This window comes from Hypanus sabinus, chromosome 7 (genome assembly GCF_030144855.1).
Source record: "Hypanus sabinus isolate sHypSab1 chromosome 7, sHypSab1.hap1, whole genome shotgun sequence".
Classification (NCBI taxonomy): Eukaryota; Metazoa; Chordata; class Chondrichthyes; order Myliobatiformes; family Dasyatidae; genus Hypanus; species Hypanus sabinus.
Genome location: NC_082712.1, coordinates 48,156,362 through 48,179,883, shown reverse-complemented (window position 1 = coordinate 48,179,883; position 23,522 = coordinate 48,156,362). Strand labels below are relative to the sequence as shown.

General features: G+C 38.4%; 2 protein-coding genes across 6 annotated transcripts in view; one reads left to right on the top strand and one right to left on the bottom strand.

Moving 5' to 3' along the window:
• ric1 (RIC1 homolog, RAB6A GEF complex partner 1) overlaps window positions 1-23,522 on the bottom strand; it is a 139,356-nt gene that overhangs the window by 9,821 nt on the left and 106,013 nt on the right. For both annotated transcript variants that reach the window (XM_059974635.1, XM_059974636.1), the window contains exons 18-23: window positions 19,450-19,566; window positions 18,544-19,272; window positions 14,543-14,701; window positions 9,318-9,454; window positions 6,348-6,637; window positions 3,022-3,210 (exon numbers count right to left, since the gene is read on the bottom strand). In XM_059974635.1, the coding sequence (XP_059830618.1) occupies window positions 3,022-3,210; window positions 6,348-6,637; window positions 9,318-9,454; window positions 14,543-14,701; window positions 18,544-19,272; window positions 19,450-19,566 (1,621 nt within the window). The remainder of the gene's footprint in view (window positions 1-3,021; window positions 3,211-6,347; window positions 6,638-9,317; window positions 9,455-14,542; window positions 14,702-18,543; window positions 19,273-19,449; window positions 19,567-23,522) is intronic.
• Window positions 1-23,522, top strand: part of LOC132396765 (endoplasmic reticulum metallopeptidase 1) — a 133,777-nt gene that overhangs the window by 71,268 nt on the left and 38,987 nt on the right. The window contains exon 16 of one of the 4 annotated variants that reach the window (XM_059974639.1): window positions 15,231-15,744. The exons of 1 other annotated variant lie outside the window; for it this stretch is intronic. The gene's annotated coding sequence lies outside the window, so the exon portion shown is untranslated. Of the gene's footprint in view, window positions 1-6,384; window positions 6,521-14,242; window positions 14,389-15,230; window positions 15,745-23,522 lie in introns of those variants that run through there. 2 more of the 4 variants (XM_059974637.1, XM_059974638.1) reach the window with 2 other exon arrangements.

Here is a 23,522-nt window from a genome sequence, read left to right as displayed (position 1 = left end):
CACAGGGTCACCACATGCTGCAGGGATTCACATTGATGTAGTTTTATTCTGCCTTTCAAAGCATGCATAAAATGCACCAAACTCACCTTGGAGTGAAGAATCACAGACATTCATTATATTAGATTTCAGTTTGTAGGAAGTAATAGCATGTTACCCCTACTGAAGCAACCATGCATCCGATTCTGCCTTTAACCTGAATCAAAATTATTTTTTCGCTCTTAAAATCATCTTCGTAGGCAGTAACTGGACTTGTATAGTTTTGGATGGCCAGCCTTGAATGCTGCAGATCCAGTCCTCAGCAGACTATGAATCTGCTGGTTCAATCCACGGGTTCTCGTTTGGGTATGTCTTGTATGTTCTCAGGGACGCACACTCGTCCACACAGGTCTTCATGATGTCAGTGACAACTGTGGCATCTTCAGATTCAAAGCTGAGTCCCTGAACATTGTCCAGTCCATTGACGCAAAGCAGTCTTGTAAGCGCTCCTTTACCTCCCTTAACCGTATTTTCTTTGCCATCACCACTGGTGCTACAGTATTTACTCTATGCCTATACACCGGGGGTAGTACAGCCAGGTGACCTGACTTCCCAAAGTGTAGGCATGGCATAACACGATAAGTGTCCTTGATGATGATATAACAGTGGTCAAATGTGTTGGCTCCCCTAGTTCCACAGGTTATTGGCAGTTGTTCAGACTTCAAGCTGGCCTGGTGAAATCTCCTGTAATAAGGAAGACATCAGGGTGCACTGTTCTGGGCCTGCTGATTACAGTGCTCAGCTCCTCTAGTGCCTACGTGATGTTGGCCTGAAGTAGAATGTATACCGCTACCAGTCTGATGGCAGAAAACTCCCATGGCAGATTAAAAATATGATAATTGACCACTAAAAGTTCCAGGTTGGACCAGCATGACTGAGGTGGAACCACTACGCCACCTGTGCATGCCGATGAGTTAATTGTAAAGTATACTCCATCTCCTCTACCTCTAAAAGACTGTCCTGTCTTTGAAGAGAATGGTGAAGCCATTGGGGTACTGCGTTACATACAAAATGGCTAATGATAGCCATGCTTTCATGAAGCAAAGAACACATCAGTTCTTGATGCCCCTCTGGTACAACTATCTTGCTCTGAAGTCTTCAATTGTACTTTCCAGTGACTGTACATTCACCAGCAACATAGTTGGGAGTGGGGGGGGGGGGGGGTCTAAGCCTCTGTGCATCAATCGTGCCTGTATACTGGTTTGTACCTGTACCTGTAGTCTCTACTTTCGTTTTCTTAAAGGGGAACTACACTCATAACCTCAGTCTGTTGATTTTGAGTATCGATAGAATTTTTAAATGTCTTAAAATGATGCTGCTTACTGTAGTACCCATGACCATGGATTTCAGCTGTAGTAGTCCCTAAACTGGAATATTTGATGATTCCCATCAGAGCTGCACGCAAAGAATCACCACTTATCAGAGCCATCTTAACCGAAAAGTTATCATTGTAAATTTTACCACACAGAGGGCAAATTTATGAAGTTCTCCCACATTATCAAAGGAGTGCAAACTGCATTTATTTTGTGCTGATTTACATATTATATTTTATGATACTGACAGTTTTATTTCCATAGTCAGAGAACTACTGCAAGCTTCGATAACCTTCCTTACAGTTTACTCCACCACCAGTCTTGATGTCATCCATAAAATTTGCTGATCCAGTAAACTGTCATCCAGATCATTAATATAGAGGATAAGCAACAATAGACCCTGCAGTGTACCAATAGTTACAGTCACGCATCCATTAATACTCTCTGGCTTCTCCTGCGAAGTCAATTTACTACCCCATCCTTTATGCCAAGCAACTGAAATTTCTTGACCAATGTCCCATGCAAGACCTTGCTAAAGTCCATGTAGACAATATCTACTATGTCATCTTTCCTGGTAACCTCCTCGAAAAACTCTTTAGACACAACCTACCATGCACAAAGCCTTATTCACTATACCTAATCGGTCCCTGTCTAACTAAATACTTAAATATACTTAAATACTTGAATACACTGCAATAATCTATCCACTACTGATGTCAGGTGTATTGGCCTTTAATTTCCCATTTTATTCTTAGAAATTTTCTTAATAGTAGAACAACATTGGCTTGTCTTTAGTACTGGCTCCTCATTTGTAGCTAAACAAGTTTTAAATACCTCCGCTAGGCTCCTGCAATTTCTTTAATAGCCTCCTACAAAGTATGAGGAGACAACAAGTTCCCAGAGATTTGGCCACCCTAATTTACCTCAAGCAAGCAAGCATCTTCTCTGTAATCTGCACATGGTCCACAAGCTCATCTGTTTTTCCTCAGTTCTGTTACTGTGTTTGACTTCCGAGTAAATACAGATGAGAAAAGGGATTCATTTAAGATCACCCCTATCTCTTCTGGCTCCATGCATAGATGACTACACTGATCTTCAAGAGGTTCAATTTTGTCCCTTGCTTTCCTTTTGCTCTTAATCTATCAATAGAAGCCCTTGGGATTCTCCCTTACCTTGTCTGGTGGAACAAACTCATGCCTTCTTTTAGCCCTTCAGATTTCCCTCTTAAGTGTTCTCTTGCATTTCTTATACCTCTCTAGTATCTCTTTTGTTCCTTGCTGCTTATATCTGCTATGCACATCCTTCTTCTTAATCAGGGTCTCAATATCCATTGAAAACCAAGGCTCCCTAAAACTGTTTGCTTTGCCTTTTATTCTGATGGGAGCATACATACTCTGTACTTTCAAAATTTTACTTTTAAAGGCCTCCCACTTTGCCAGAAAACAATCTGTCCCAATCTACACTTGCCAGATCTTTTCTCATACCATAAAAATCGGCCTTTCTCCAATTTAGAATTTAAACCCAGCAACCAGTGTTCCCCTACACACACACACACACACACATTGCTTTTATAATTAAGTGCCAGTGGGACAGTGTTGGGGCTTAATTCATGCTTTCAAGGTATTGTACATAACCTTAATTAATATTTTTATAGCAGCAACAAGATAGTTACCTTTAGAAAGCATTGGTGAGAGAACTGCTTCCTGTGTCTGCGGTCCGTGCAATGAGCCAGAATCCATCTCTCTGTCTGCAGTATTTAGACCAAGGCAGATATGACTGCCACGGGTGTTTATGATTCCACTCTCCAACTCACTGCTTGCAAATCCTTCAGTTGACTGTGACTTAAGAAACTGATCTCCAACTGCAAAAAATTAGAACCAACATTACTCATGGTCATTTCATTTTAATTAAGTTATTTAATATCTGTTCCTTTTTTCCACCATTTCAAAATTGTGAAGCCCAGTCTTACAATTACTAACTATTATAATGTATTGCCCTGATGAATCTAAAAGTGAAAGCACAGTTCCCTGATAGCTATAACTTTTGTAGGGCTATTCCATTGGACGTTTTTCCAGAGATCAGAGAATGGAAAATAAAAAATAAATTGTACAAAGAGAAGTTTATGTGCCTTTAAACAACCTGCCCCAATGCTACTCCTTGTAGGAATAGATCCTGATGCATGTATTTATATTTACCACCCTTGCAACATCACTAGAAAGCCATAACTGTATCAGCATCAGAGATACACGTGATCATGACTTGGATATATATCACTCTTCCCTTTCAATGGGCAAATACTTTGGAACTTCCTACTAAATGTCTTGGAGCAGCTGGAAGTGCCACTGGCTCAAGTTCAAACCCAACCTCCAGTGTTGTCTTTACGGAACTTGTACGTTCTCCAAATGGGATTCCTTTGGGTACTCTGATTTCTTTCCACATCGCAATGATGTTAAGATTGGTAGAATAATTAATCACAGTAAACTGACCCCAGTATCACTTGTGGGCTGCCCAGCACAATCCTCACTATTTTGGTTAGATGAAAATGATCCATTTCACTGTATGTTTCAATGTATATGTAACAAATAATGCAAATTTTTATCTTCTTTTTCATCAGAACTGCAGTACCAGCATTTTGTGTTTCTGTCTTCAATTTCCAGCATCTGTAGTCTTTTCACAATGATAGGTTGCTGCTTAAGGAAGTGATATGTATGTACTTTTATTCAGATGAACCAAGAACAGGCAGTAAATCATTAGAACTAGAAAGTATTTGTACCAGCACTTTGGAAAAAATAAGCCAATTGTTCCATCCTCCAATCTTTCCCTCAATGGTCACTGGGATTTAGGTTCTACAATACAGTGAACATAACACTAATTTCAAGCTAGTGGGGACATTAGTGGAGAATGTTTGGATGATAATTGAAATTTGGTGACTTTTATGCCCATCCCTATAAATTATACTATATTGTAAATTCATTATTTTCAAGTGAACTACCCTTTCTGAACAAAATAGCATTTTATTGAAGCCAGTTTGCTTCTCAAGATAGTGCCATTCCAATATTTTAATTTCACTTTCAGAACATTTCAAAGATATTTCCGAATATTCTTTTTGCACTTTTACTAGTCATGAGCCAGAGATTCCCAAGAAGCCCTGCGGATGTTGCATTTTCCCGGGTGGTTTTGGAAACATCCTTCAATCTTTCATCATGTAGTAACATCTTCCTATGACGAGGCTCAGAATAGGATATCTGTCTCAAAAGTATGGCAAACGAATGGCATTATCTTTGTTGGCCTGAAGATATTAAAAAAGCAGCAAAACAGCTAGTTGGAACAAGTCAAGGACAGTGGATGAGTAGACACAACAAATACGTGTTTTTGTCACATGATGAAAGAAGTGGAGACTTGTTTTGTGAGACTTCATTTTATTAAATGATTTTCTGGAATTAACTCTTGCTGGATTTAAGTATCAAAAGTGAACGTAACAGAAGCACTACTAAATCAGAGAGCATTTCAAAGTACAGAGTTACTTGTGAGATGCTGTATGATAAGGTAGCAGAATTAATGCAGATTTATCAGATTAGTCTGATTCGAGGTTGACGTAACTGGTTTGAAATGGCCTGATTCAGGGGGAAAGATAACAAAGGAGCAACATCAGGGTTCAATACCTTATTTGGAAAAAGTGCAATGAGGAAATGCTACTTTTGGTCTTGGGCTAAAGACAAAGAAAAGTAGACCCAGGTTAGCCTGATAATCAGAAGCGACGGAATTGAAGTATAACAGTGCAGAACTGATTGAGGTAGCAGAGCAAGAACTCTGGACAACTTCTGCGAGGAAGGCCCCCATGCCCAAGGCAAGGAGACTACTGATCAATTGTCAGGCCAATGGATGATTCCTATTTCAGTGTTGCAAGTGGGAGAAGTAGTTTTGGTGAATATTGGTACTAAAGGAATAATAGCTTTCACTAACACAACAGATTCTGCAGATGCTGGAAATCCAGAGCAACACACACAAAATACTGGAGGAACTCAGCAGGTCATGCAGCATCTATGGAAGTAAATCAGCAGTCGACATATTGGTCTGAGATCCTTCACTAGGAGTCCTCCAGCATTTTGTGTTAATAGCATCTCAGAAGTGTTGACCTGGGGTCAACATAACGTGAATATTCACATTGATTCTATAGCTGTGAGTAGCTTAAATATATTAGGATTAGTATAGTCGTTTACTTAAGATAGCTGACCAAGGTTAAGGGTCAACACAGCCCCACAGCTTGATGAGTGTGATTAGCGCCTTAAAATAGTGGCTGGGAGATATTGAGCTGTTGATTGTTTATTCTTCCAGTGGATTTCGAGAATCTTGCAGAAGCTACAGTATCATTTCAGGGCTTTGAGTCATCCAACATTCAGAAGCACATATGAAGGCAGGGGCAATTGCTGCCAGTAAACCATCAGTTTGTCCTAACTTGAGGTTGACCTTCCACATGTCAGCAAAATGCTGTTGTTTTGTTGTATTGAGGGAATCATTGGAATCAGAGTATGGAGATCACAACACTGTCCAAACCTTTCCTTATTTAACAGCTTACTTCTGGTTGCTGGTAACTACCAGTTACCGTAAGATGAGCTACTAATGGATACAGGTACTCATGCCACTTCATCCCAGCAACAGCCATTTCCTATAGGTGGTAGGGCACGAAGCCAAGTAGCAAAACCACAGTACAAATATAGATAAAGTAAGTTTTTAGAAGCTAAACTAAACTACAAAGTATACAGTGAAGTACATGAGAAATCACTAAGAAAATAGCTGTATTTGGTTGATTGCTGTATAAAATGTTACATTGTTTGGACATTAAATCTTTTCTCTTGGCACTTTAAAAGTTGTTAATACTCGTTAGTAGTTGATGGTTAATTTTGAAGATTCTGTGATTTACAGTATTCACACATGAAACAAGAAGTATCTTTTAAATTTAATACTGTGTTTTAGAGAACAAAATAATAATGCTATTACCTGTTTTGTATTTCCCATTTTTGAATGGTGAGTTTAGGAATGAGCAGGAAGGAATAACAGGAAATGGCCAAACAAAGTCCTTGTGGAGTCTTTTTAAAGCCTTTACAAAGTCCTCAACTCGTGCTGCTCGAGTCCTTTCTTTGCAGAGCCAACCAATGAGCTCAAAACCCAGCTGTGCAGCAAAACTGCAGAGATCTTTCAACCTCATTTCTTCCAAGAGTCTTCGTGCATGCCGCCAAAGCATCTCATCTATGTACATGTTCTCAGCACTATCAACATCTTTGCTCCACCTGAAGAACAAATGCAAAGGGTGATTTCTCCCCTACTTGTTGCTAATTAGAATTGTTATACTTATTTTTAAATCATGTTCCTGCAACCTCCATTAACAAATGCCAATATAAATGGCAAATTCCGAAAGCCTGAAGTACAAAAAATGCTGGAAATACTTAGCAGCCCAGGCAGCATTTGTTTATTTTTCACTAGTTAAGTCTTCAGTATTTTCTATACTTGTTTTTTCCATTACTTTGGCATGAAATGGAATGACATTGGTTCAAATTTTAATTGCTTACATGGCACTTTCTTGAAAACATCAACATATACATTAAGAATAGTTACTGAATCATACAGCACAGAAACAAGCCCTTTGACTCCAATGGTCCATGCCAACCAAGATTCCATCTAAGCCAGTCATAGTTACCTGTCTTCAGCTCTTATCCTTCTATATTATTTTGTTTTTGCACGATTTAAAATCTATTCAATATACATATACTGTAATTGATTTACTTATTATTAATATTTTTTTCTTTCTATATTATATATTGCATTGAACTGCTGCTGCTAAGTTAACAAACTTTATGACACATGCCGGTGATAATAAACTTGATTCTGATTCTAAACCTTTCCTATCCATGTATCTGCCAAACTGCCTTTTAAATGTTGTTAATGTAACTGTCCCAACTACCACCTCAAGTAGCTCATTCTGGTAGACTATCTTCTGAATGAAAAGTTGTCCTCAAGTTCCTATTATAGTTCTCAGTAGTTTCTCAAACTTTATTATATGTTGGTGATCATTTGGATACACATATTTGAAACAAAATAAACTGGGATGGAAAAAGATTGTTTGAATCAAATAATATGGTTATATGAGCTCCTTACAGAGTTAAATGTTGCAAGTAATTTCCAAAGTTTACTGAGATGAAATGAACAAAAAACTGTTGCCAGATTTGGGCACAGTTGACTGTGTGTAGATGAAATTCAATCTATTACATGTATCCTACTGTGAAAAATAATTTCACATTGAAAGGGCACATTTGGGTTAAGTTCTAGTAGGTAATGTTGCTGTCTCAGGTTTGGAGAAAAGAACTAAATCACACTATTCATAAGGACATTACATATATTATCTATCCAATAAATTGGTGAACCCCAAACTGCGAACTTGAGTAATTACATCAATGACTGGCATTCCCAGACACTGGTCACAGAAAATTTGTTTGTCCATCTAATTAATGCTGAATACAGTGCTTCCAAGCTGCTGTACAGACTTGACCTTTCACTTTTTCCCCAGATAGCTGCTAATGAGATAGGTAGAAAAAGGAATGAGGTCCTTCACAGCAAATACAGTGAGTTTGGAAAGATCAAAAAGCAGTATCACAAGAGTAGTAATCCCTGGATTACTTTCGGTGCCCCAAGTTAGTGAGGGTAAGAATAGGAGGATGTGGCAGATGAATGCGTGGCAGAAGAGTTGGTACAGGGATTCATATTTTGGATCATTAGGACTTCTTCTGGGAGAGCTGACCTGTAAAAGAGGGGTGGGTAACATCTGAACTGGAGAGGGGTGGAGGAACAATATCCTTATGGGCAGATTAGGTGCCACTAGGGTAGATTTAAATAGATTGATTTGGGGGATCGTGGTGGGGAAGTGGGAAAGATCCAAAGCAGCAATGAGGCAGATGGGAAGCTGGAAGTCGATACAGCAATGAATGGGAAGGTTCCCACTCCAGGCCATGAACTGCAGGGATTGAGGGCAAGGTAGACATCATGATTGTTGTGACTGGTTGATCTGAGTCATGTGGACGCTGTAGTTGGAAGATGCAAAAGATTCATCACAGTAGGTCCTCTGGAAGGAATCTAGTTTGCTTTTCCCAACACAATGAATTCTACTTTTTGAACACAAAGATGGCAATAAATGATTAACTACTGTTTCAATGGCTATAATCACCTACTTAAGTTTAACATCTTGAACGCAGACAGATAGCTTTGCAGAAATATGTATTTACAATGGCGGTATATCCCAACTAGTAGAACCCCTTTGAATATTCAAATACTGGTAGTTGAGCCAAGAACTTCTAAACACAAACTCCAGATACCCAAAATATGACTAATTTATTTTATTGTATTTTGTGATATTTCCAAAAATATGCAACTAACCAGAATATAAATGACAAACCAGACATGTTCTGAATTGTGCATCAAGTGGCAGGATGTATCTTATGAAAGTAATAGTTGGAAAATTACACAATATTGTACTCTAATACAGGCTCATTCATCAATAGAAAAATGAAAAATGTAAAACCTGGACAATTAAATGACAATTTTGAAGAGCCAAAATAGTTTCATATTAGGAAACTACATAAGAAAGATTAGGAACTTGTAAATAATTTTGACTTATCCGTTCTTTTAACTGCAAATACTTATTGACTATTCCTTTCAGTTAATGTGACTCACAATTATACCTATCCTAATATTTTAATAGATTTACTTTTAATATTGTGACAGAGTGGAGGTTATTTTTTGCAACAAATATCTGCATTTCATTTTGATGTACCCAATGTTAACAAATTATTCATTTATCTTTATATTTTATATGTCAATTTAATTCACTAGTTTAACACTGGCAAAAATAACTAGGAATGATTTAGGATGTAAGTAATTTGAACACAAATCTAGTTAGAAAATTAAATAGAATGGTACCTTTTGGCGGAAGGCCCTGTGGGCATGCTTAGTGTCTTCTGCAGGTTAAATTTACCAGTACTGAGCCCTTCTGTTGACTGTGAAAAACTAATACTCCTATGTTTGAAGAACTCAAAACCACCAGCTGAGCTGGGTTCCTGTGAGAAAACAAAAGGCAATACATGAACCTCAAATTCTCATCCCTTATACCACATAGGAACAAACAGAAAAACATCTAATGCAGCACTAGGAAGGATCCTGAAACTATTTCTCTTAATCCAAATTATTTGCTGGAATTTGGGAGTGACAGTGAAGTTGTTGTGATGAGTCCTGATGCAAGGTTTTGACCCAAACATCGGTAATTCCTGTCCTTCCAAATCCTTCTCCCAAACATATGCTGTTCAAACCCCTCCAGAAAATTGTTTGTTGCTAAAGTTTTCATTAAAGTATCATAGAAAAGCATGAAACGTGTTGCAACAGTCACAACAGCTAATGTTCTTTAGGCATTCATCAGCTTTGATCAGCCAACTCTGGCACTCAATAACTTATCTCAAACATTTAAATCCTCAACTACTTGCAGCAACTACTGTAAACAATGCAGAATGTTTAAGCTTCTCAATCTTTTTTTCCAATTTACTGCTTTTGCAGTGATAATCATATCCACATTGTTGCCTGAAGATCAGGCATTATCTATCATCCTTATCCTGTTACCTTATGATATAAACTTATGACTTTATGGATAGTCAGAGGCATTTTCCCAGGGTTGAAATGGCTAACACACGAGGGCACAGTTTTAAGGTGCTTGGAAGTAGGTACAGAGGAGATGTCAGGGGTATGTTTTTTTTACCAGAGAGTGGTAAGTGTGTGGAACGGGCAGCTGGTGACGGTGGTGGAGGTGAAGGTGGATACGATAGGGTCTTTTAAGAGACTCCTGGATAGGTACATGGAGCTTAGAAAAACAGAGGGCTATGGGTAACCCTAGGTAATTTCTAAAGTGCATATTTGGCACAGCGTTGTGGTCTTTAGTACTCGGTCAGGTATCCTGCCTGGTCTGTGTGCTTTCTGTGAGCTCACCCTCCTGAGGGATGCTCTCAAAGACCGAACTCACAATGTCATAGGGGGATTCTTTGTAAAGTTTCCTCCATGTTTTGACAGTCAGTGTAGTGTGCAGAAAAGGCATTAAGCTCATCTGGGAGTGAAGCCTTGTTGACACCCATGTTGCTTGGTTTCACTTTGTATGAGGCAAAAGCATTCAAGCCCTGCTATAGCTGTCAAGCATCCTTCAGTGATACTAGTTTGGTCCGGAATTGCCACTTTGCATGTGAGATAGCTTTGAGGAGATTGTAACCAGACTGCTTGTATTTTACTTGGTCACCAGATCTGAATGGCACTGATCTGCCCCTTAACAGATTGCGCATCTCAATGTTCATCCAGTGTTTCTGGTTAGGGACACACTCATCTATGACTGCTTATAGAGTCCATGACAGCTGTGGTGTATTTGTTTTGATCCTCTGATGAGTCCTTGAACATGGCCTTGCCCTCCAACTCGAAGCAATACCATAACTGTTTCTCTGTCTGCTGCGACCACCTCTTTGATGTCCTTATCTCTGGAGCCTTACTCTGTATGCAGGTATCAGGACATGCAAGTGATCAGGTTAAAGTAATCAAATAACATATGCCCCATTGACAATGTAAAGTACAAATATAAAGCTTGAGGACTTCTATAAACTGAGCCTCAACACTGAATTATGGAAAACTAGTCAGTGGCCATTTTATTAGGTACACTCACTCTTTAATGGAAATATCTCATCAGCCAATTATGTGGCAGACATGGTCAAGAGTTTGTTGTTCAGACCTAACATCAAAATGGGAAAGAAATGTGATCTAAGTGATGTTGACTGTGGAATGATTGTTGATGCCTGATAGTCTGGTCAGAAACTGCTAATTTCCTGGGATTTTCACTCTAGAGTTTACAGAGAATGGTGCGAGAACTAAAAAACATCCAGCTAGCGGCAGATCCATGGGCGAAAATGGCTTGCCAATGAGAAAGGTCAGAGGAGAATGTTCAAACTGGTTCAAGCTGACAGGAAGCTGATGGTATTTCAAATAACCACGTGTTACTACATTGGTCTCTGAACACACATCGAGCTTTGAAGTTGATAGGATACAGCAGAAGACCATGAATGTACACTCAGTGGCCACTTTATTAGGTACAGCAGGTGCCTAATAAAGTGGCCATTGAGTGTATATCCTATATTTGCACCAGCTACGAAGTGATTGTTTTGTCAGTTGGAGGCCAATCATTTCATTTCAAGGACCGTACTGTTTGAGTTCCCAAGGGAGTGTCCAAAACTAATCATCTTCATTAGTGATGTTACTCGCTGATGATTGCCCAGTTTCATTTGAACTTCCTCATAATTCAGTCTATGCCTGCATACAACAGGATCTGACAAGAATCAGGATTGCACTATTAAGTACACGCAGTATTTGTGCCATACATGTGCCAAGCACTGAGAATCTCAATAAATATCTAACCATCTCATGATATTCAATTTAATCAGAACCAAATTCCCCATTAAACATTCTGAATCACCTATGGCTTGAAAATTTAGTTGGATTAATCATACAAGTACAGTGGAATTGAGAAGTACTGCTGTGACTCCCCTCCAAAGTTCCTTTTAATTAGTAATGACTAGTGTGTACAAAAACCACGTGCTTTGTAATTTTGTGCCCAGTGAAAACATACGCACACCAAATTTTTAAGTGGAAGTAAACCTGAAGCTATTCCGCTTTAAATGAACTAGCAGCTCTTTTACACTTCACACCCTTTGCTTCTTTAGAATTTGATATACTTAATCAATAATTTCTTCAATAAAAACAGTATAAATAACCCAGTTCTAAAATCTGCAGAAAATCATCGCAAATTCCACATTGTCAATACCATCTGCATCAGAAACTGGAAGAAGGGAATGTGATTCTGTAGGATCATGAAATATACTTAACACGCTAACGAGGTAGAGGGTGACAACCTTCTATGTACAGTTTACACACCCGGGGGGGGGGGGGGGGGGGTTGGCGGGAGGAAGGTATAGTCCCACACTGTTACTTGTAAAAACACTACCCGGTTTCCACAGCATCTGCTCTCAGGATGAGGCTTTTCATTCCAGAACGTAGGCGATATCCTCCTCATTCAAAGAAAACTGCCCTCAACTGCATTTCTTCCATTTCATGCACATCTATCTTATCCTCTCACCACTCTACCAGGGATAGGGTTCCTTTTGTCCTCACCTACCACTCCACCAGTCTCCGCAATTTCTGCCATCTCCAACGGGATCCCACCACCAAGCATATCTTTCCCTCTCTCCCACTTTCTACTTTCCATAGGGATTCCTCCTACGCAACTCCCTTGACCATTCATGCCTCCCCACTGATCACCCTCCTGGCACTTATCCTTGTGAACAGAGTAAGTGCTACGCCTGTCCCTACACCTTCTCCTTCACTACCATTCAGGACCCCAAACAGTCTGTCCAGGTGAGATAACACTTCTTCTGAGAGTCTGTTGGGGCCATATACTGCGTCCTGTACTCCCAGTGTGGCCTCCTGTATATTGGTGAGACCCAATGTACTTTGGAAGACTGCTCCGCAGAGCACCTACACTTTGTCCGCCAGATAAAGCGGGATCTCCCAGTAGCCACTCATTTTAATTCCACTTCCCATTCTCATTCCGGTATGTCACTCCATGGCCTCCTCCACCATTGCGATAACGCCAGACTCAGGTTGTAGGAACACTACCTTGTATTCTGCCTGGGTAGCCTCCAACCTGATGATGTGAACACCGATTTTGCGAACTTCCAGTAAATTTTGCCCCCTTTCCACCATTCCCCATCCCTCTTACCTCATCTCCTTGCCTTCCCATTGCCTCCCTCTGGTGCTCCTCACCCCCCTTTTTCTTTCTTCCATTGTTTTCTGTCCTCCCCTATTAGATTCCCCATTCTCCAGCCCGGTATCTCTTTCACCAATCAACTTCCCAGCTCTTTAGTTCACCCCCTCCCTCTCGGTTTCACCCATCATGACTTGTGTTTCTCCCTCCCCTCTGCCCACCTTTTAACCCTACTCCTCATCTTTCTTTCTCCATTCCTGATGAAGGATTTTGACCCAAACTGTCGACTGTTTACTTTTTTTCCATAGATGCTGCCTGGCCTGCTGAGTTATTCCAGCGTTTTGTGTGTGTTGCTTGGATTTCCAGCATCTGCAGATTTTCTCTTGATTGTACGCAGTTTAAATTCTTTTGTGCGCTCGTAGCAAAAGATGCGTGTGCTCACATCTTAGAGGGAAACTTGCTCCCCTCCTGCATTCCCGCCATCTTTCAACTCTCCACACATCGTAAGACAGCAGCATGATAGTTTACCCCTCAGTTGCCTGGAGCTCCAATACCACTTGGCAAGCTTTCTGAATAAAGCAGTCCACATTACTGGCACTCAATCTGGCATTCTGAACATTCACTATCACAACTTGGTTATACTGAATATTATTTACAAAATGTCTTTCAGTAACTTGCTGGCATTCCATAGTACTACCTTCCAAATCCTGGAAGAGGAAGGGCAGAAGAGTATTAGGGATGCCACCATCTGCAAGTTGCAGTTTTTAAAAAATGCATTAATATTCTATGGCCTAGATCCTGAAGCTCTATGCAGAATACCCACACCACAAAGACTGCAGCAGCTCAGAATGGCAACTCACCATTATCAGTTATAAACACTGGACCTGTTAATAATTCTCACATACCAGATGCAATTTCACATCTTCCTTCTCTGCATTCGAAAGCCGTTACAAAATTTGCTGACAGAATAGCATGGAATGACTATGATAATGATTCAAAGATTCAAAGTACTTTTATTATCAAAGAATGTATAAACTATACAATCTTGAGATTTGTTTGCTTACAGATAGCCACAAAGCAAGAAACCCGAAAGAATCCAATAAAAGACCAATACCTGATGCACAAGATAAAAAAAAGCTTGCAAACAACTGAAGTGAACAACAACATTCAAATCAATTCAAGACCTCAGATCCCCGGTGTAGACCCAAAGCTTCGCTTATCAGTTCAACATATTAGCGGGCATTGGAGCACAATGAAAGAGGAGGTGGTGCAGTGCATGGCAGTTTTGCTGACAACACTGATGATAATCATTGCATACTGTAGCAACATGTTTTGATGCCCAAAAACCAGCCATTTTCATACATGCCTGAGTGGTAGGAGTGGGTGGAGGAGTTTCTAATTCTCCTGCTCCAATGGCTTTCAAGAATCGGATCATGTGACGGCAAAGATCCCATTTTCCTTGTTCTAGGGCTGTGTTGAAAAGCAGTGTTGCGTGCTGTCTGCTAACAGCAGGAACTTCCATGTTCTACCAGGAGAAAGAAACAGTGGTCAGATAATGCAAACAACACAATGTTTCTGCGGACTTTATTGCTATGCGCTTTAATTTTATATTGAGTCTTTAGGCAATATAATTTTTATGGAAATGAATATCTAAAATTCAGGTTAAAATCTACAACAGGTGTGGAATGTACAAGATAGCCAAAATCAGCCAATAGGAAGCTGACAGGTGTTGCGTACCCGTGATACGTGACAGTGGTGTACTTGTCACGTGACAGGTGTTGAAGCTATACTGGACTTGAGGTAATGGTCTTGTGATGGTGGAGTGACGTCATTTTCCCTGCCAGTAGAGGTCATGTGACAGGTTTTTTTTTAACAGGGTATAAAAGGAGGACCCCTCCCTGTGAGGAGGGGCAGTTTGTGGCTGGATTTGCCATGTTGACTTAATGCCACTGCGTGATTTAACGTTATGACGCAGTTTAGTTGAAAGATGAAGTTTTATTTAATGCCTAAAGTTTAAAAGGTCATTGCCAGCAGTTTCTTTATAATACTGCTAGTTGAAAACCAGTGGAGAGTGAAGATCGGAGTTCGGGAGTTAAGAGATCGAGGACAGTCGATTTCGACGGTGAAACAGGTTCGACCTTGTTTGATCCTCATTCGGAAGGAATTCGTTGACTGTCCCCGTGTTAATCCCTGTGAATAGCAGAAAGAATTGGGAACATTTTTGTAAAGGAAAGGTCAGTGCCTTTAAGCCGTTTCATTCTTCATCTTCGTAAATTCTTTGTGGGGAAAAGTGTGGTTCGACTGGGAATCAAAGCAAGATGACGTGAAAGAGAATTTAAATAGTCTTAAAAAGTCTCTCCCTTAAATGTACTGTAAGCATTTTGAACTTTTGCAATACTACTTTGAACTGTTTTTGCAACATCGCTTTAAGAACTGTTTAAGCTTCATTGCTTTAATAACTGTTAAAGCTGCTGCACAGCAGCTGATTTCCGGTTACGTGAGTGGTTTGTTTACTTTTGGGGGTTTGTTTTTCAGTGTTTAATAAATGTGCTATTTGTTAAAAAAAAACCCTGCCTCACTCATATATTTATTGTTGCTGAATCCGTAACACAGGTTAATAGTATCATTAAAACAATGTGTATGAGAATGGAGGTGTTCCGATGATATTTTCAGAAAAATATGAGGAAAAATACAGCATCTCACGCTGTTATCTGGTTGTCAGTACACTAAACATGGTCATATTCACTGTCTATCCATTGTCATTTACTGTGTAAAATATCCCTAACACCAAGTACTGTAAGATGGACTTCAGCAAAGCCTTTGACAAAGTTCCACATGGAAGGTTAGTTAAGAAGGTTCAGTCGTAAGGTATTAATGCTGGAGTAATAAAATGGATTCAACAGTGGCTAGATGGGAGATGCCAGAGAGTAGTGGTGGATAATTGTTTATCGGGATGGAGGCCGGTGACTAGCGGGGTGCCTCAGGGATCTGTTTTGGGCCCAATGTTGTTTGTAATATACATAAATGATCTGGATGATAGGGTGGTAAATTGGATTAGTAAGTATGCCGATGATACTAAGGTAGGAGGTGTTGTGGATAATGAGGTGGATTTTCAAAGCTTGCAGGGAGATTTATGCCGGTTAGAAGAATGGGCTGAACGTTGGCAGATGGAGTTTAATGCTGAGAAGTGTGAGGTTCTACATTTTGACAGGAATAATCCAAATAGAACATACAGAGTAAATGGTAGGGCATTGAGGAATGCAGAGGAACAGAGAGATCTAGGAATAACTGTGCATAGTTTCCTGAAAGTGGAGTCTCATGTAGATAGGGTGGTGAAGAGGGCTTTTGGAACGCTGGCCTTTATAAATCAAAGCATTGAGTACAGAAGTTGGGATGTAATGCTAAAGTTGTACAAGGCATTGGTAAGGCCAAATTTGGAATATTGTGTGCAGTTCTGGTCACCGAATTATAGGAAAGATATCAATAAATTAGAGAGAGTGCAGAGACGATTTACTAGGATGTTACCTGGGTTTCAGCAATTAAGTTACAGAGAAAGGTTGAACAAGTTAGGTCTCTATTCATTGGAGCGTAGAAGGTTGAGGGGGGATTTGATCGAGGTATTTAAAATTTTGAGTGGGATAGATAGAGTTGACGTGAACAGGCTGTTTCCATTGAGAGTAGGGGAGATTCAAACTAGAGGACATGATTTGAGAGTTAGGGGGCAGAAGTTTAAGGGAAACACGAGGGGGTATTTCTTTACTCAAAGAGTGATAGCTGTGTGGAATGAGCTTCCTGTAGAAGTAGTAGAGGCCAGTTCAGTTGTGTCATTTAAGGTAAAATTGGATAGGTGTATGGACAGGAAAGGAGTGGAGGGTTATGGGCTGAGTGCGGGACTAGGTGAGATTAAGGGTTCGGCACGGACTAGGAGGGCCAAGATGGCCTGTTTCCGTGCTGTGATTGTTATATGGTTATATGGTTATAAGATGTCATTTCATTTATAGATCTGATTTTCATATAACATTCAATTGCAACAATCATCATAGCAACCAAATTTTACCATAAAGCAAATGTAATGTTACAATCATTTTGAGAGGACTACAACATAAAAAACAAGGATATAATGTGAAGGTTTTATAAGGCACTATATTATACTAACATCATGATGCTTACCCATGAAAGCAAATTTCAATGAAAATTACCCATTTGGAAGTAACCCAAGGACAGCTTGGTGCATCACCATTAAGAGTGAGCTCTTGAGAAACATGAACAGAAGTTATTCATCCCTTTAAGTTTGCTTTGACTGGTAATACCACTTAACATCCTTGTATTTCATACATCAGCCAGTCTGTGCCTTGAACATACTTAATGGGTCTGCCTTTTGGATCTTTCTTGGTAGAGAGTTCCAAGTTTCACCACCTTCAGAGAAGAACCTCGCCTCCCCCATCTTTGTTTACCACTTGTTCTGATAATCTCTAGATTTAGAACACCCATGAGAGGAAAGATCTATCCTGTCAATCCATTTCAAAATTTTACACATTTCAACAAGAACAATTCTCACTCTATTGGTGAACCCTTCCTCATGTCAGCATCTTTGTTCCACAAAGCAACTTACTGAATTTTCTCTGCATTGCCTCCAAAACAATTATCATTCTTTCAACAACGACACCAAAACTATACTTGAGGTGCATTCTTGCTTCGAAAGTTACATCCAACTGTTTTATTTGTCTATGCTATATTCATATCAACATAAGCTAACAGTCCATTGGGTTTTCCTAATTGTCTGTTGTGGCAATTTTAACATTAACATTTTATATTTCATGTACTTTTCTGCCTTCCTCTTTTCTTGAATAGAGATGTTGCCTTTATGGCTCACCAATTATGTAGCCTCTCCAAAATGCAGGGAATCTTAGTAGATTAAAACTAAAACCCAAAAGACTTTGGTCATTAGTCCCATTAATTTATCTCATACTTTTTTCCTGAGTGAAATATGTTGTTTTAAATTCCTCCCTATCGTCACTATTTAGTGTCTTCTATAGTGAAGATGGTTTGAGCATTCCCATCCTCAGAAAGACAGACAAAAAAAGTATTTGCATTGTCTTCAGCCAGAAATGCTGAATGGATGACTCATATTAGTCCTTCTGTGGTTTGCACCTACATGGAAGTCATCAGCCAATTCAATTTACTCTGTGGAACATCAGGAAGTAATTAAGATACTTGGATCAAAGATACTGGGATCTGACAACATTCTGGCATGAAAATACCTAAAACCTAAGCTCTGGCACACTTTAAAGTAAATTTCAAAACAACATTGCAAGTATTTTTTCCCCTGAAGATAATTTTATGAATTAGTACACACTGACTTCTTACCTGTAGGATGATGAGATAAGATGCAGCAGTGTCCAAATCCTGCGCCAGCAAACATTCCTCAAACAAATCTTTAGGATTACCTACAGCAGCAAATAGGTAATTCCACAAGGCATATTCCGTCTTTCTAGCACAATGAACTACTGTCTGCAGAAAAAGAGGGAATTCAGTAATGAACTTTGCCACAGTTGGAAGCAGTGGGTCAGGAATAGGTTCCCGAGAGGTAGCTTCTTCTTCCAATACTTCGTGAAGCATCAGTTCCAGTACATGAGGGAAATATGGTAATGTGACACAGGACTGAGCTAACAACAGAGCCTGTTCACCAAGGTTCCTTACGAGAAGCTGGCGAAGAATATGATGGAGGTAGATTTGAGAAGTCCTCTCAACAGTACAAAATGGGAATAGGACTTCCAAAGGTTCTTTTTCACTACTATATACATATAAATTATCATAGAGCACAGTTTCATTCACTGCACCAAGGACAAGGGCATCTTCAAATAAAACCGCCAAGGGATAGATATTGATCTGGAATGGCAACATAATCCGCCTGGATAAGAAGGAATGTGGTTTGCGATTGTCTCGAGGAAAAAGAGGAAGCCAAACTTTCATTCCTGCTTCTCCACAACTGAGCCAGAGAGCTTCAAGCAAATGACGCTTGTGTTTGTTAGATCGACAGGTTGTCCACACGTTTTCAACACATTGCGCAAGCACAATGGGAGCAGAGAATGGGAGCTAAAAGATAACAACAAGATTCTGGTCATGAAGTTAGTAGTAATATCTGTTCTGAACTAATCCAAAATATCTACTCCAGTATCATTTTAGGGTATAATTTATAAAGAAACAAAGTATTCAAATATTTAATGCATATCTAATAGTCTGTATGGTGATTTTTCTACAGTATTTACTTACCAGCTTCCTATGTTTAGAAATACTATCCTTCTCTCGTACCTGAGGACCAGATCGATCCCTCTGTAGCATGATAAGCTGACCTGCCAAATTAAGCATAATGCTTTCTGCAGCAGAGGCCTGAAAGAGAATGTATTAAGGCAAAGGCACTCAGTAAAGTAGGAATATCTTCACCTTTAAAAACAATAATAAAATTTAGTGTCATTAATTGCTTCTAGTTTCCTTTCCCTATGAATTTCAAATTAATCAGACACCATTTGAAGTACATAATTAACAACCAAAGGACCTAAACACAATGATTGGATGATCCTCATCAATCTATTGTATTTTTTGGGGTGGAATTTCAAGATGGCGACGTAAACATCTGCCTTTTAGGCGCTCTTCACTTTTCTAACTATAATCACCCTTTAATCAAATCTTTTCGAATTTAATCAAATGAGTTGATATTTTCGATTGACTTTTTTTTCTCTTAAAACTATATTTGATCTAACTTTGCCGAACTTAAAATGGCTACAAGTAAGAAATCGTCTAAGGAGCCTTTATCTATCGATGCAATTTCTAATCTTCTGGACACTAAACTTGCAAGTTTGGATAGCAAGCTGGAAAGTAAAATGGCAAGTTTGGAAGACAAGCTGGAAAGTAAAATGGCAAGTTTGGAAAGTAAAATGGCAAGTTTGGAAAACACGTTTACCACGAAAATGTCTGAACTTGAAGGAGCTGTTAAATCGCTTGATACTAAGTTTCAGTCGCAGGCAACGGATATTCAGCGGCATGAAGATAAGTTGGAGACTCTTGAAAAATTAATTGTTGAAAAAGCATGTACACTTGAGGAGTTGGATAAGAAGGTACAATCGACTCTTAAAGTTGTAAATCAGCATAAGTTTAAAATTACTGATCTCGAAAATCGATCTCGCAGACAGAATTTGCGTATTATCGGGTTTTCCGAAAAAGTTGAGTCCGGTGATTTAACTGAATTTTTCTCTAAATTACTGTGGGAAATTTTCGGCGCTGAAGGTTTGCAATCGAAACCTGTTATTGACCGCGCTCATAGAGTTGCGAGGTTTTCGTCTATGACTGATAAACCACGAGCGGTGATTGTTCGCCTTCATTATCCTCGTGATAAAGAGCTTTTAATTCGATTAGCTCGTAAAAAAGGTATGATTTCTTACAATAACTTCCAATTTCGAATTGTTGAGGATTATTCTTATGAGGTTATGAGAGCCAGAATCGCTTTTAAACCAGTGATGGCAGAGATTCACTCGATTGGACTTAAACAAGCTTTAATGTATCCAGCGAAGCTTAGAATTGTGCTGGACGACAACAGTCAACGATTTTTCAACACTCTGGAAGAAGCGAAGAAATTTGTTGAAGAATTTCGATCTTCTACTGCAACTTGAACTATGTATTATGTGGAAGATTTTTCGGAGAGAGGATATCTTTCTATTTTAAGTTTTAACCTATGAAGCTGGGTTATAACTTTTTATTTTTTGATCTATGGGTCGGGTTTTTTTTTACTATCATCATTGTTTATAGATGTTCTTTTTAATTTTCATAATATCTTTTTCTTTTCTTTCTGTTTTGGTTATATACGTTTATATTTTGCAATAATGATTTACCTTTTTTTAAGATGTCGTTTCTTTTTCCCGTAAGATTCTGTTTTTTGCAAGCATTTATCTGTTTGCCTGTACTCAGATATGGGACGAATGTTCTGGATTTTTGTTTTTTTTATATATATATTGTACTGTTTATTATATCCCTTTTTTTTAAATTTTATTTTGTCTTTTAACAGATTGCTGAACTCACATTTGTATTTAGTAATATGGCTTTTTCAAAATGGCATTTCTTCTTCCCATAAGCCTTTGCTTTTGAAACGTCATCTTGTATTTGAACACGGGATTTTTTTTAAAGGTATATTACACTTTTAAATTTTGACGTTTATACTTTTTTTATTAATGATTGTTTGTTGTATTATATTAGTTTTCTTTTATTCTGATATATATATTTCTTTTTGCAACTCTATATCTTAATTTGGGTGTTATATAGTTTTCTTTTAATCTTTTTTATAGAGCTGCCATCTTGAAATGGGGGTAATATTAGTATTAGTTTATGCGCCTGCTGCTTGGCTTTTTTTCGAAGGGTGGGGGGAGGGGGTAGGGATCTTTTTTCACGCTTTTGCTTTTTATTTTTTTGCTTTTAGTTTATGGGCCGACTTTAAACTATTAATATTGTTGAGGTGTCATGTTCTCCGGTTGTTCCTGAATCAATTTTCCTCCTTCCTGAATTGTGGGTTATGTGTCTTTCTAACCTTTTATGATACACACAATTAATATTGGTATGATGGATAAATCTGTTAACTTTATCTCCTGGAATACTAATGGTTTAAATCATCCGATTAAACGTAAAAAAATATTTAAAGTATTCCATAGACTGAATGCTAATATTATCTTTGCACAGGAGACCCATATCAGGAGGGAGGATAATCAACGTTTTTTTAGGTTCTGGAAGGGTCAACAATTTCACTCGAATTGTACCGCTAAAATTAGGGGTGTGTCTATTTTTATAGATCCCTCAATATCGTTTACACATCATGAAATTATCTCTGACCCACAGGGTAGATTTTTGTTGATAACTGGCTTACTTTTCCATCGGAAAGTTGTTCTAGTTAATATTTATGCTCCAAACTTTGACTGCCCTGAATTTTTTAAACGTTTATTTACTTCCCTTCCTAATCTAAATGAATATATGCTGATAATGGGTGGAGATTTTAATTGTTGTTTGAATCCTTCGATGGATAGATCTAAACCTATTCGTACTCTTCCGAACAGATCAGCCCTACTTATTAATTCATTTATGGTTGACTCGGGAATTACAGAAATATGGCGGTTTTTGAACCCTAAAGATAAAGAATTTTCATTTTTTTCACATGTATATCATAGCTATTCTAGAATTGACTATTTTCTTATTGATCATCGGTTATTAACGGATGTTATTGATTGTAAATATGATTCTATTACTATTTCGGATCATGCACCTTTGAAGTTATCTATTAAGATTTCGGACTATTCCAATAATATCAGATCTTGGAGGCTTAACGCTACTTTGCTTCAAGACCCAGAATTTATTACTTATATAAAACAGCAAATTGACTTGTTCTTCTCAACAAACTGTACTGAAGAAATCGACAGAGGAATACTTTGGGACTCTTTTAAGGCTTTTATTCGTGGACAGATTATCTCATATTCTGCTGGTAAAGATATTTAGATATTGCTTTACTAGTGGATAAAATCAAGGAAATTGATAAGATTTATTCCGTGACTCCTACCAAAGAACTTTATAAGAAGAGAGTTGAGCTTCAAATGGAACATAGTTTACTATTATCTTCTTCAATTGAAAATCAATTAATTAGGACCAGGGCTCAATTTTATATTCATAGTGATCGTACTGGTAAACTGTTAGCTAATCAATTAAAGGCTATCTCGACTAAGCGACAAATTATTAAAATTCGCAAACAAGACGGTAATTTAACTACTGATCATAAAGAAATTAATAATACCTTTCAAGATTTTTATAAATCTTTATATCATTCAGAATCTGATGGTGACCAGTCCATGATAGATAATTTTTTTAACAATTTGAATATTCCTAAACTGATTGATGAAGACCATGGCCTGTTAGATGCTCCTATTTCTATGGTGGAAATAGGAGAGGCTATCTCATCAATGAATTCAGGGAAAGCTCCTGGTCCTGATGGTTATATAGTAGAATTTTTTAAAACTTTTTCTTCTTTGCTCTCTCCTTGGTTATGTGAAATTTTTAATGATGCGTTTGCTAAGAAGAGATTACCTCAATCTTTTTATGAAGCTAATATTTCTCTAATTCTTAAAAAAGATAAAGATCCTACTTTATGTACATCTTATCGCCCTATATCACTATTAAATGTAGATTCTAAGATTCTTACAAAAATTTTAGCTATTAGATTAGAAAAAGTACTATCTCAAATTATTTCAGAAGATCAAACTGGTTTTATGAGGAATCGGTATTCCTTTTTTAATGTTAGAAAATTGATTAATATAATT